The following is a 12,892-nucleotide window of genomic DNA, read 5'->3' as shown; positions in this document are numbered from 1 at the left end:
TCCGGTGAACGCCTGTGGCCGTGGGCTAATTTTTGGGGCCTACAATGTCCGACACTTACTTCTGTATCCGTTGAATGCCTAATGTACCACCAGCCACAGAATACAAAGTTGTTTGCTGTCTGGTGAACGCCTGTGGCCAGTGGGCTAATTTTGGGGCCTGTAATGGCCGACACTTACTTCTGTATCCGGTGAATGCCTAATGTACCACCAGCCACAAAATACAAGGTTGTTTGCTGTCAGGTAAACGCCTGTAGCCGTGGCTTATTTTTTTGGGGCCTGAAATGGCCGACATCTTACTTCTGTATCCGGTGAATTGCTTAATGTACCTCCATCTACAGAATACAAAGTTGTTTGCTGTCAGGTGAATCCTGTCGGCTAATTTTTGGGGCTTGTAATGGCCAGCACTTACTTATGTATCCGATTTTTCACTTAATACTTCTGGTAAGTCAGTGTCCATGTTGTGGGACTATTTGTGCACAGCTAGTAAGTATTTTGTGGCTGCAAATATGACCTTTTAATATTCGCCTGCCATTAAAGTCAATGGGGCCCGCCGCAAACTTGCGGTTTCGCAGACATTTGCGATCATTCGCGGGTTAGCCTTCGCGAACCGCCCCGTCGATGTTCGTCCATCACTACTCAGCAGTATTCATATTTTGAATCTCTAAGTTCGACCAATATAACTGTTGATTAGACAGTGGACAAAAGTTGTTATGTTTATCCAAACTATTATTCATTATCACATTAAAATTATCCCCAATTTACCACCCTGAGTAACCTTACCAACAAACTGAAATCATTTCTCAAGAAATACCATAACACATGACTTTGATGCATAAATATACATAAATGTGTAAGATGTATCAACTAACTTCCCAAGGTTATCTAAATGATTTTGTAGAAGGAACTTAGGGTGAAAAAGAGAGTCAGGAACATTTTACAATTCAATTTATTTTCAAGTTTTCGTTATGTTACACTTTGAAAAGGTATGTGTTTCTGTTGCAGTGATCCAAAATGCTAATACAGTAATAAACTGCGTACAAATAATTTATTAATGTACATGATGTATACATAGATACAACAATGTGTCTGGGTACATGTAAATATTTTCTGTTACTCTATTATAAATAAATCTCTTACTGAGTTAAGACTAAAGCATAACCATTAAAACATATTAAACACTTACTACAGCCCTGTTAATATATAGTATGTCATTTGTATTTTTTTTTGGGTGAAGCCTTAGCGTACCACGATACATACGTTTTTAATACTAGTGACTAGAAGCTGGCCATAGATGGGTCGTAATGGGCTGAACCAAAGAAATAAACAAACGGATTTCTCCTCCACACAAGGGAGGTGGATAAAGGGAACCTCCCTGCTGAGACACCTCACCACTGTGTCAGAATGCACATTCATTTTACAACGTTCTTGGGGGGGTCAAAAGGACTAATGATTGACTTTTGTCAACAGGGATTCCCACATATGGATTGAACTTTGTCCCTGTCTATGCTGAACTGGCCAAATTGTAATCCATCTATGGCTAGCTTAAGTTGACAATTTTTTTTTTTTAGGATATATTCAGTTTCATAAAACGAATATATCCAGTAGGAATATGATCATGTGATATTTACATTTTTATATGGTGATTGATTTTTAAAAGAGTAAAGAATGTATTATATAAAGCACAGTACCTAATAACATTACAGAGGAAATCCATTATACACTCAAAGCTTAGACTGCCATTTTCAGGTACCCGATGGTTTGTGAGCCTCACCTATTAATGGTGCCACTGCACTAGCTACAACAGGCCCATAGAGCATGGAACACCAAATTTCTGCACCGAATCAGCATTTAAACTACATTTTGTGATTCCATACTAAATATGGCTGCTCTAAATAACCCACATTTAAAGTGGTAAGCCTAGATTACCGCTTACCTGTAGGTACAAGAAATATCTACTTAACCTACAAGGTTAAGGAGATATTTGCAATAAGGAATGCACCGATGTCTACGGCGCCAACGGCGCAGGCGCACTGAGCGAGGCGTTTTTTGTGAGTGGCATTACAGTGTTAATGCAGTATTCCCGCGCATGCGCTGGGATTTGCCGGTCCACGCGCACATTCCGCCGCTCCGGGCCAATTACAGCGCTGGAGTGGCGATATCAGGAAGTAGCTACAGGAACATGGCGCGGTGGGTGATGATGTCTTTCTCTTGCTTGGGTCTTTTTAAAAAAAAAAATATTTGAGAGGGGTTTACTTCCTCTTTAAGCAAAAACTAACCAAATCTTTCATCATAACAATATTACAATAGGTAAAGTGATACTAAAGGGTAATTTTGCTGGTTTAAAAAAAAAAAAAAAGAGGTATACTTACTTGCTCTGTGCAGCAATATTTCACAGGGCAGTCCCTTAACTCCTCTTTGGTGATCCTCCATCAGCTCTGTCCACTTCTTCTTCTTCTATGTTCCCCCTTAGCAAAGTCCATGTGCTATTGGGGGTACTCGTGTGCCGCTCTCGATCTGTGCTGTGTGCGTCCATAGACAGCACGATAAGCCACGCCCAGGCTTTCCCCTTACAAGAGTTTGACTGACAGCAGCAGGAGCCTCTCGCTGGCCTCAGTGTCTCTCGAGAAGCCAGGAAAAGTGGAGATCAGGACTACTGCCTGGAGTGCACTGGATCAGTGAGAGGAGTCAGGTAAGTGTTAGGGGAAGGGGGTAGGATTTTTAGTGGGGAGATTTTTACCTAAATGCAGAGAACACATTAAAGTAAAAATCTATTTTGACTTTAGAACCACTTTAATATTTATTAGGAAGGCAGAAAAACAAAGCTTCTGAAAATCGGGTATCTTTAGACTAAACTGTAAACTTAAAGGATGAATCTCATTAGTTGCCATTAGTTTTACTTGCACACCCTTTTGCTTATTGTGCCCCAGTACTTGTAAGGACAACGGAATCTTTACTATTGCCAGGAGTAAATTAGTCACTTGTAAATGTCACAACCAATGTTTCTACTGCAGGGAGCAAGTCAGTTGAGTACTGCCCGTGATGATTTTTTATTCCACTAACAGGTACATTTTCATAGCAAAAGATTTTAAGGCCCCAAGGCGGAACCTTTTTAGAAAGCTTATTGTGACAATTTACCTGTTAATAAAAAAAAAAAAAAAAGTATCACAGACAGTACTCAGCTGTAGTGCACTAATATGGCTTACTGTGTTGCAGGGAATAAACACATAACACCTCACTATCAATATTTATGTGCATGTCGTAACCTTCAACAATTTTTTTATTGTTTAATACTTTACAAATGACTTAAATACATGTATAATATGTAAACTTGGATGCATGCACTAAACACATTGCGTACAGACACATCCCTCCAGTGAGAGCCACTGGTTCAGGCAAAATGGAATGGTATCTGGTAACCTTCAAACCCAGCTGTCTGGGGAATCTTGCTTCTGCAAACACGTCTCTGCACCATGTTGGAGTTCTTTTCATGAAGAGGAAGCTCAGAACCTGCCCACATTCTGTACAGGTTCCTTTCCGAGACACATATGATTTACCGCAGGGTAGTCTTTCGTATTTTGTGACATATCGCCTGCAAATTGGTATCAATGATATAATCACTTATTCAAAATATTGGACTGTAAAAGCAAATTTATTTTATAACTGCACATCTAATAAATTTCATGACTGATACAGCAGTATTAGTTTCAAATAGCAGCATTCCCCTGCTATTAGAAATGTTATGTCATGCACTTTAAAGCTGAACTCTGGTTAAATTTCAAAGTTGCAATTTCAGTGGGGCTTCTCCCGCACTGCAAGGATTAAATACTTGTTTTTTTGTTTAGGGGCCATAAATAGCAATCTTGCCTACCTTATCCTTCATTTTCCCAGCAGCCCAAGCTCTTCTCTTCTCTCTGATGCTCCGGGTAGACAGGCCATCGGCATCTTCTCTTACAATGCAGGAATTATGGTTCTGCATTGTGTGTGATGACATCAGAGTGCCAGCAATTCATAGAGCAGCGAAGAGAAGCAGCTATGAGGACCAGTCATGCAGCTGGGAGGAAACTTGCGTAAGTGAGGAATAAGGTAAGTATGACTGGTGTTTATGATCCCCTAGACCAGGGGTCTCACACTGGTGGCCCTCCAGCTGTTACAAATGCCTCTGCCTGTGGGAGTCATGCTTGTAACTGTCAGCCTTGCAAAACCTCATGGGACTTGTAGTTTCGCAACAGCTGGAGGGCCACCAGTTTGAGAACCCTGCCCTAGAAAAACAGAAGCATGTAAACCTTGCTGTGTGGTAATTCCCCACAGCCAGGGTAACTTTTGATTTTGTTGGAAGTGTGACAGCATGTAGTATGCACAGTGATATACTAGTGTCTGTGTGTTTATATGAACTTGTATATTCTGCACAAGGACATTTTTTTTCCTCTCTCTGTTCTCTCCTGTAACGCTGTTCCCCACACATATATGCTGTTCTCCTATGCAAGCTAAATTCTATATTCCTCATGAGATCAGTGCCTCATCTTACCACATATCCAACTTATTTTACACAAAGTTCAGCTCTAAAGCATTACTGTTGCTAAAAGAAATATCTAAAATAAAGTGTTTCCTGCTAAGAAGACAGAAAACACTCAACTCTCCAGTTGCCCATGCTGCAGATTCTTGCAGTATTGAGGAGAAACCCTGGGCTGAAGATTCCTCAGAATCTGGCATTTTCCAAATTGTCAACTTCTTGGTCCACCCACTGTGTACCGCAGGATGCATAGGACACGCAGGACCGCAATGACATAGAGGCCAGTGTATTAAACCACAGCCAGCCAGCTGAAGACCAGGGATGTAACGCTACAAGTGTTGTATTCTGAAGATTGTTCAGTCACAGGTTTATCTTAACTACAGTAGAGATCAGAGAGATACAGTTTCAGCAGCTGAAAAGGTAAGTATTTATATTAAAAAATGTATTAATTAATAATAAGACATTTATTATAGTAACAGAGTAACTTTTCAAGACTGTAAGAATTATGGGCCAGATTCACAGAAGAGATATGACGGCGTATCTCCTGATACGCCATCGTATCTCTGTGATCCGCCGTCGTATCTCTGTGATCCGCCCGTCCTAACTATGCGACTGATTCATAGAATCAGTTACGCATAGATAGCCATAAGATCTGACAGGTGTAATTGACTTACACCGTCGGATCGTAGGATGCAATTCTAGGCCGCTCGCTAGGTGGCGATTCCATAGCGGTCGGCATAGAATATGCAAATGACTAGTTACGGCGATCCACGAAGATCCGCACGTTCGTCGCAATCCCGTACGTCGTCGCTAGTTGTTTTTACCCGTCTGAAAGTTAGACCTGCTTTAACATGGCTTATGTTTAGATCAAAATATAACATCAAGTGTGAAAAGTGTGTCAATAGAATATTTAAATAAATAAATAAACCATGAATAAAAAATTATATAAGTGAAATATAAAAATAACTCAATCTAATATGGCAATTATCCTCTAAAGTAAACAGGACTGTTGCAAAAAATAAACATGATAACTAAACCTGTGAAGGTAAGTGATGCCTAAAACAAATGTATTTCTGCAGTGAAGCCAGAGAACCTGTCTCAGTGTTCCAACAAATCAGTGTAAATTATGCCACATAAATAATCACAGTGATAATAATACACAGTGTTTCAATATAAGTCCATGTTGCATGGAAAGTATAAATAAAGTTGAATAAAGGTGAGTAAAATTAAATAGAGTCCACAAAGGAAAAAAAGTGAAGGAGGGGTTTTGTAGTCCCCTCAGGTGAAGATGAGTAAAATTAAATAGAGTCCACAAAAGAAAAAACCGCGCGGGAGGGGTTTTGTAGTCCCTTCAGGTGAAGATGGTAAAAAAGCAGAAGATTCACCAAAAGACCGCAGATGGAAATAGGAGGAAGCAATCCACAGACAATCCAATGTAAAGAGAAATAGAGGCTTACCGGAAAGCCTGTGACCCGACCTTCTCAGGAAGGATCTAAACAGGCGTGTTGGGATACAGACGTCCCTCAGGCAGTGGAGATGGATCGATATCCTTCACGAATCAAACGTCAGGGTCCACAGCGTCGTAGCTCCTCATATGGGTCAGGGATGACAGCACTCACAGAGATATGTAGCAACGGTGGTCAGCAGATGTCATATGAAAAAAGGAAAAATTTCCATGGTATAGCCTGCTTGATATTGGTTTATTTAAAAATTCAATTAAAAATCCATTAAAAAGATTTCCCATACATAGGGAACAAATATATAGAGTCCTTGCAAGGAAAAGAAAAAGCTCCAAAATATAAACAGACCGCCTTGGGCCGTTAGCGCATGCACAGTGCGTGTGTTGCAGCCCGACGATCGTTTCGTCGTAATGACATCATCAGGGGCCCCTGATGATGTCATTACGACGAAACGATCATCGGGCTGCAACACACGCACTGTGCATGCGCTAACGGCCCAAGGCGGTCTGTTTATATTTTGGAGCTTTTTCTTTTCCTTGCAAGGACTCTATATATTTGTTCCCTATGTATGGGAAATCTTTTTAATGGATTTTTAATTGAATTTTTAAATAAACCAATATCAAGCAGGCTATACCATGGAAATTTTTCCTTTTTTCATATGACATCTGCTGACCACCGTTGCTACATATCTCTGTGAGTGCTGTCATCCCTGACCCATATGAGGAGCTACGACGCTGTGGACCCTGACGTTTGATTCGTGAAGGATATCGATCCATCTCCACTGCCTGAGGGACGTCTGTATCCCAACACGCCTGTTTAGATCCTTCCTGAGAAGGTCGGGTCACAGGCTTTCCGGTAAGCCTCTATTTCTCTTTACATTGGATTGTCTGTGGATTGCTTCCTCCTATTTCCATCTGCGGTCTTTTGGTGGATCTTCTGCTTTTTTACCATCTTCACCTGAAGGGACTACAAAACCCCTCCCGCGCGGTTTTTTCTTTTGTGGACTCTATTTAATTTTACTCATCTTCACCTGAGGGGACTACAAAACCCCTCCTTCACTTTTTTTCCTTTGTGGACTCTATTTAATTTTACTCACCTTTATTCAACTTTATTTATACTTTCCATGCAACATGGACTTATATTGAAACACTGTGTATTATTATCACTGTGATTATTTATGTGGCATAATTTACACTGATTTGTTGGAACACTGAGACAGGTTCTCTGGCTTCACTGCAGAAATACATTTGTTTTAGGCATCACTTACCTTCACAGGTTTAGTTATCATGTTTATTTTTTGCAACAGTCCTGTTTACTTTAGAGGATAATTGCCATATTAGATTGAGTTATTTTTATATTTCACTTATATAATTTTTTATTCATGGTTTATTTATTTATTTAAATATTCTATTGACACACTTTTCACACTTGATGTTATATTTTGTTTAGCGCTGCACTGTCTTTTTCCATACGTTTTTTTTTGTTTTTGTATCTAAACATTTGTGTTCAGCTGCAGGACGTCCCTCCCGGGACCCACCCTTAATTGCTTTATTATTGCTTTCACCTAGCGCAGATTCCCCTATCCCATTTCCCTTCCTTATACCAATTATGTTTAGATCAGCCATGTTAAAGTATGGCCGTCGTTCCCGCGTCGAATTTCGATTTTTTTTTTTTTTCGTAAGACGTCCGGGAATACGAAACGCCGTAACGCACGTCGCATTTAAAAAAAAACTTTGGGGCGCCGTAATTTCGCGCAATGCACGTCGGGAAATTTCCTAACGGAGCATGCGCAGAACGTTCGGCGCGGGAACGCGCCTAATTTAAATGGTGCCCGCCCCATTTGAATTAGGCGGGCTTGCGCCAAGCGCATTTACGTTACACTGCCGCAAGTTTACAGGTAAGAGCTTTGTGAATCAGGCACTTACGCTGTAAACCTGCGGCGGTGTAACGTAAATGGGATACGTTACGCCGCCGCGGAGTAACATAAGTGTCTGTGAATCTGGCCCTATGTACACAAGATCAAGTGTAATGCCGCGTACACACGATCAGTCCATCCGATGAGAACAGACCGATGGACCGTTTTCATCGGTTAACCGATGAAGCTGACCGATGATCCGTCGTGCCTACACACCATCGGTTAAAAAAACAATCGTGTCAGAACGCAGTGACGTAAAACACAACGACGTGCTGAAAAAAAAGAAGTTCAATGCTTCCAAGCATGCGTCGACTTGATTCTGAGAATGCGTGGATTTTAAATTTAAAGCAAGTTGGCTTTTTTTTAACCAATGGTTAAATAACCTATGGGGCCCACACACGATCGGTTTTGACCGATGAAAACGGTCCATCAGACCGTTGTCCTCTGTTTAACCTATCGTGTGTACGAGGCCTAAGGGTGCATTCATGCTTGAGAGTGCAATTAGATGTGAGAACCTCGGCGGGGGTTCCCACGATTAGCCACGAGAGGCAGCCCCATTCAAAGCAATGGGAAGCTGTTGGCTCTTGCAGCCACGTGCTTGTAATCTCTCATGCAGCAATCTAATGCAAGTGATTTGACCTGGGGTGCCCCATGGGAACCAGCAATGTGGTTCTCACATCTTATCACATGTGGGTGCACTCGCAAGCATGAATGCAAACTTACACTTAACCTTGTGTACATCATTCTTAAGCCCCATACACACTATCAGTTTTCCTGCAGGTTTTCTCTTCAGGTTTACCAAAACCATCTAATATGAGGTCAAACCTCAAGAGTTTCAATTTGTATGCAATCAGGCAGGCCATTGCACTACATGGTTTTGGTAAACCTGAAGAGAAAACCTGCAGGAAAACTGATAGTGTGTATGGGGCTTTACAGTCTGGTAAAGTTGCCTGAATGTTACTCTGTTTCTACAAAAAAAAGTCTTATTATTAATTAATGTCTTATTATAAATAATTATCTTTTCAGCTGTGAATGCACCTTAAATACTATTTCTATCTATCTATCTATCTATCTACTAGTAGAAAGTAAAATATTACCTGAATGGGAATGTTCCTTTATCCATTTGCATACACACCAAAAATGGATATGATGAAAACTTCACTGTTGTCATAAAATTAAAGGAAGACTCAGTTTCCAAGCGGGTTTCCATGCCAGCATTTGCAAACCCTGAATCAACAGTAATGTTGCCTGTGATGACTATAGCCCCACTGTAGGAACATAAACATGGTTGATTAGTGTTGAAGGAAATCTGAAAATATGGCAACGTGTCATGAATAAACAACAGCCTTGTCTTCATAAACACACAAAACATTGTTTTTTTTTAAATGGTCAGCTCATCCAAAACTGCTGATGTAGAACTTTATATGGCATAAAACATATTTGATGTAACAACAGAGCTGAAGTGGAGTTACCTTGTGAAGTCTGCAATGACCTGTGTAGGTCTTCGGCTTCATCCCTATGTCTAGGTTGTACACAGGAACATAACTTCAAGCCAATATTAAGCCTACTACCTATAGAATTTAAGATATTTCCCCTGTCATTCATCTGCCAAAATGCCAGAACTTGGATGGTTCTAATCTATTTGTCCTAAAGGATCACTGCAATCAGTAGGTAGAAAGAAAGGGAATCTAAATTTGTCACCAGAACATGAGTGAAAAGGCATGTCTTACACCTGTTTTGGTGATAACTGGTAGAGATAGGACTTACCCTCATTTTGAGAAGATTGACGTTCACTTCCTGTTGTGTTTCCTGAGTCAGGGAAATACCCATTAAAGGGAAACAACAGTTCTATCCTTCTCTAGTTTATCCAAAAAAGGCTAAGAAGTCAGAGGTACTTAATAAAATGTAGGGTTCTTTAGTGGGGGCTGATGCTCCTGTTCATGGCTGTTCTTCTGATGAAGGTTTATTGCTAAATTGAATGGCTATATGATTTACCAAATTTAGAATAACTGGCCAGGACAACATACAAGCATTCTCTGATCCAAAGCATGAGTCCCATGAGACTGGTGCCTAGCTGAAATGGAGCCATCCATGTGACAAGCAGGCCAGAGGAAATAAGAAAACATCCACACACTGACGACGTTCAAATATTCAAGGTTTAATTTCAGCAATGGCCACAACAGCAGTTCCCACCTGATTACCACCCATCTGACACATTTCACCACACTGGGCTTTGTCATAGAGATGGTAACTGAGTACAACTAGGTATTACTTAATCCATTAATCCAATGCTTCAAAATCCTAAATTAATCACAAGATTCTATGTATTAGATATATTCCTAAGTATAAAGTCTTGATTATCTGATCATTAGTGTGTGGCTGTTTCGTTTTTCACAAAAGGCCAGGAGGCTATAAAGGTTGTGTTTTCCCCCCCGTAAGGGAAGACTTTGCATACATATCTAAATGCTACAGTGTCACTGATGGCTTAACAATGAGCATTTATTGAATAAGCCTATATTCAAAGTTCAGTAGCAGTAATGACCATCAAGAAATCAGGTTTAAAGTATATCTAAGCCTAATAACCAAAATGTAATACATTGAAGTTCTTAAGTCTTTAGTACAGAAGGTTGATCTTGGCAGAATTGTAGTTTCCTTGAATCTTCTCTAAAAAACATTTTATCTACCTTCTGAGCTTTAGTCTGTAAGCTACAAATTCTTCCACCCCCCCCCCCCCCCATGTAATGGAGATGAAGAGAGGAAGTTGTGTTTGTAAATCCAAAAGGTAGCCTGTGTCACAGCTATGTCTCCCTCCATAGCTACAATGTAGTGAAAACATGCATCTGCCCTTGGATAGAAAGTGTGCTATTTGCCCAATTGGTAGGTGAAACTAAAAGAAAAATTGGAAAAAATAAAACGAATTTAACCACAACACACCTAAGGACTGAAAATTTTACAATAAAGGTAACTTCTGTTTTTGGGTTTAGATTTGCTTTAAAGTGACACTAAGGCCGGGTACTCACGAGCAAACATGTATGGTGAAACCGGTCCGTCGGACCATTTTCACCGTACATGCCTGCCAGAGGGCTTCTGTACGATGGTTGTACTAACCATCGTACAGAAGTCCGCGCGTAAACACTACGCGGGGCGTGTCCGCGTCGTCGCCGCGACGATGACGCGGCGACGTGGGCGGGCCTGCCATTTAAAGGCTTCCACGCATGCGTCGAAGTCATTCGACGCATGCGAGGGACAGCGGGCGCTCGGACATGTACGGTAGGTCTGTACTGACGACCGTACATGTCCGAGCGGGCAGGATTCCAGCGGACGGTTTTAAAACACGTCCAGGAATATTTGCCCGCTGGGAAAAGGCCCGGCGGGCAAATGTTTGCTGGAATTCGACCCGCTCGCGCCTACACACGACCAAACATGTATGCTGAAACAGGCCCGCGGACCAGTTTCAGCATACATGTTTGGTCGTGTGTACGGGGCCTTAAGGTTTGAAATAAAATAAATGCAAAATAAATAAAAAAACATGTCATACTTACCTCCACTGTGCAGCTCGTTTTGAACAGAGTGGCCCAGAACCTTGTCTTCCTGGGTCCCTCGGCGACTATCTCGGCTCCTCCAAGCATCAGATAACCCCCTCTGTAAAGGGTTTTCCCAAGGGGGTTACCTTGTGTGCGCGCACACACGAATGCCGGACTCTGCGTCAATGGATTTGATTGACAGCAGCGGGAGCCAATGGCTGCATTGCTATCAATCTATCCAATGAAGAGCCAAGAAGACTGGGCTGAGAAGCCAGCGCGTTCTCGACGCGGGACTATTGAGGGCTCAGATAAGTAAACCAGGGGCTGGGGGGCCAGTAATCATCAGATGTTTTTTCACCTTAATGCATAGGATTTATCAAGGTGACAAAAACTAAAGGTTTACAACCCCTTTAATGTTCCGTGGTCACATCATTACATAGCTCATAAGGTTGAAAAAAAATACACAAGTTCAACCTATAAATGTTCTCTAATATAACTGACAAAAAATGGAATTAAGTTATATGTAACTGCAGAGCTATTTAAGAGTATTATTTAATACCGTTTTATAAGATGTGTCCAAGAAATTAGGCACATGAGCACATACAGTAGGCCTTTGCTTAATAAGGCTAAAATGTAATGTGCAGAGGACTCTACTCCAGTATAGCAAGTCAGCATTATTTCTCATTGTCCCAACTACTCTGAATTGATTAAATGTTTTTGCACAGTTATGACTATTAAAAAAAAAAAACAACAACTTCATATGCTTTGGAATTCAGGCAGATATCTGTTTTATACTGAGCGTGATAACAGGGTATCTTACCGGTTATTAACACTGGTTTTGGATTCTCGATACCACAGGCTGAAATCCATTCCCCCTGAGATATCAATGGCCAGTCCACCCTGGAACTCTACACTGGCCTGTAGCCCAGATTGCAGCTGAATAGTCTAAAAAAGTAATAGCACAGTGTCAGTATTATTGGGAAAGATGGGGGAGGGAATCTGAAACGGGTTACTATATCATTGCAAAATACTGCTCATATTTCACAAAAAAATCTATGTGCTGATCATCTATATTTCTTCTACTGCACAAACACACTGAAAGATACAATCTTCCTAATATCTGACATGTATTACTGCAACTTAGTGTATTTATTCATTCTGCAATTCCGTATGGACAACATGAACACTCTGCAATATGCTTGCCATTATCATCTAAGAAAATCTTTTATGCCTGATTCACACCTATGCATTTTTAGTGCTTTTTGTATTCTTCAGATTTGCACTAAAGTCCATTTAACTTGGTTTCCTATGGAACATGTTCTGTAGTGCAAATCTGCAAAATGCAAAGAGCACAAAAAATGCATAGGTGTGAATCCAGCCTAATGCCGCGTACACACAACCGTTTTTCGGGTTCTAAAAAATTACGTTTTTAAGGGTCTAGAAAAAACAATGTTTTTTTCAACCCGATCATTAAAACGGCCTT

At 40.8% G+C, this 12,892-nt stretch overlaps 1 protein-coding gene across 1 annotated transcript in view; it reads right to left on the bottom strand.

Annotated features, from left to right (window-relative positions):
- Positions 1-3,388: 3,388 nt before the first annotated feature.
- Positions 3,389-12,892, bottom strand: part of LOC120932843 (microsomal triglyceride transfer protein) — a 115,736-nt gene continuing 106,232 nt past the window's right edge. Inside the window, 4 exon segments of the mRNA XM_040345627.1 lie at positions 3,389-3,523; positions 3,526-3,589; positions 8,983-9,153; positions 12,230-12,354. Of these exon segments, the coding sequence (XP_040201561.1) occupies positions 3,389-3,523; positions 3,526-3,589; positions 8,983-9,153; positions 12,230-12,354 (495 nt within the window).

Source organism: Rana temporaria, chromosome 1, assembly GCF_905171775.1.
Source record: "Rana temporaria chromosome 1, aRanTem1.1, whole genome shotgun sequence".
In the NCBI taxonomy this organism is placed as follows: Eukaryota; Metazoa; Chordata; class Amphibia; order Anura; family Ranidae; genus Rana; species Rana temporaria.
The sequence above is the reverse complement of the archived record's forward strand: the minus strand, read 5'-3'. Positions and strand labels throughout refer to the sequence as shown.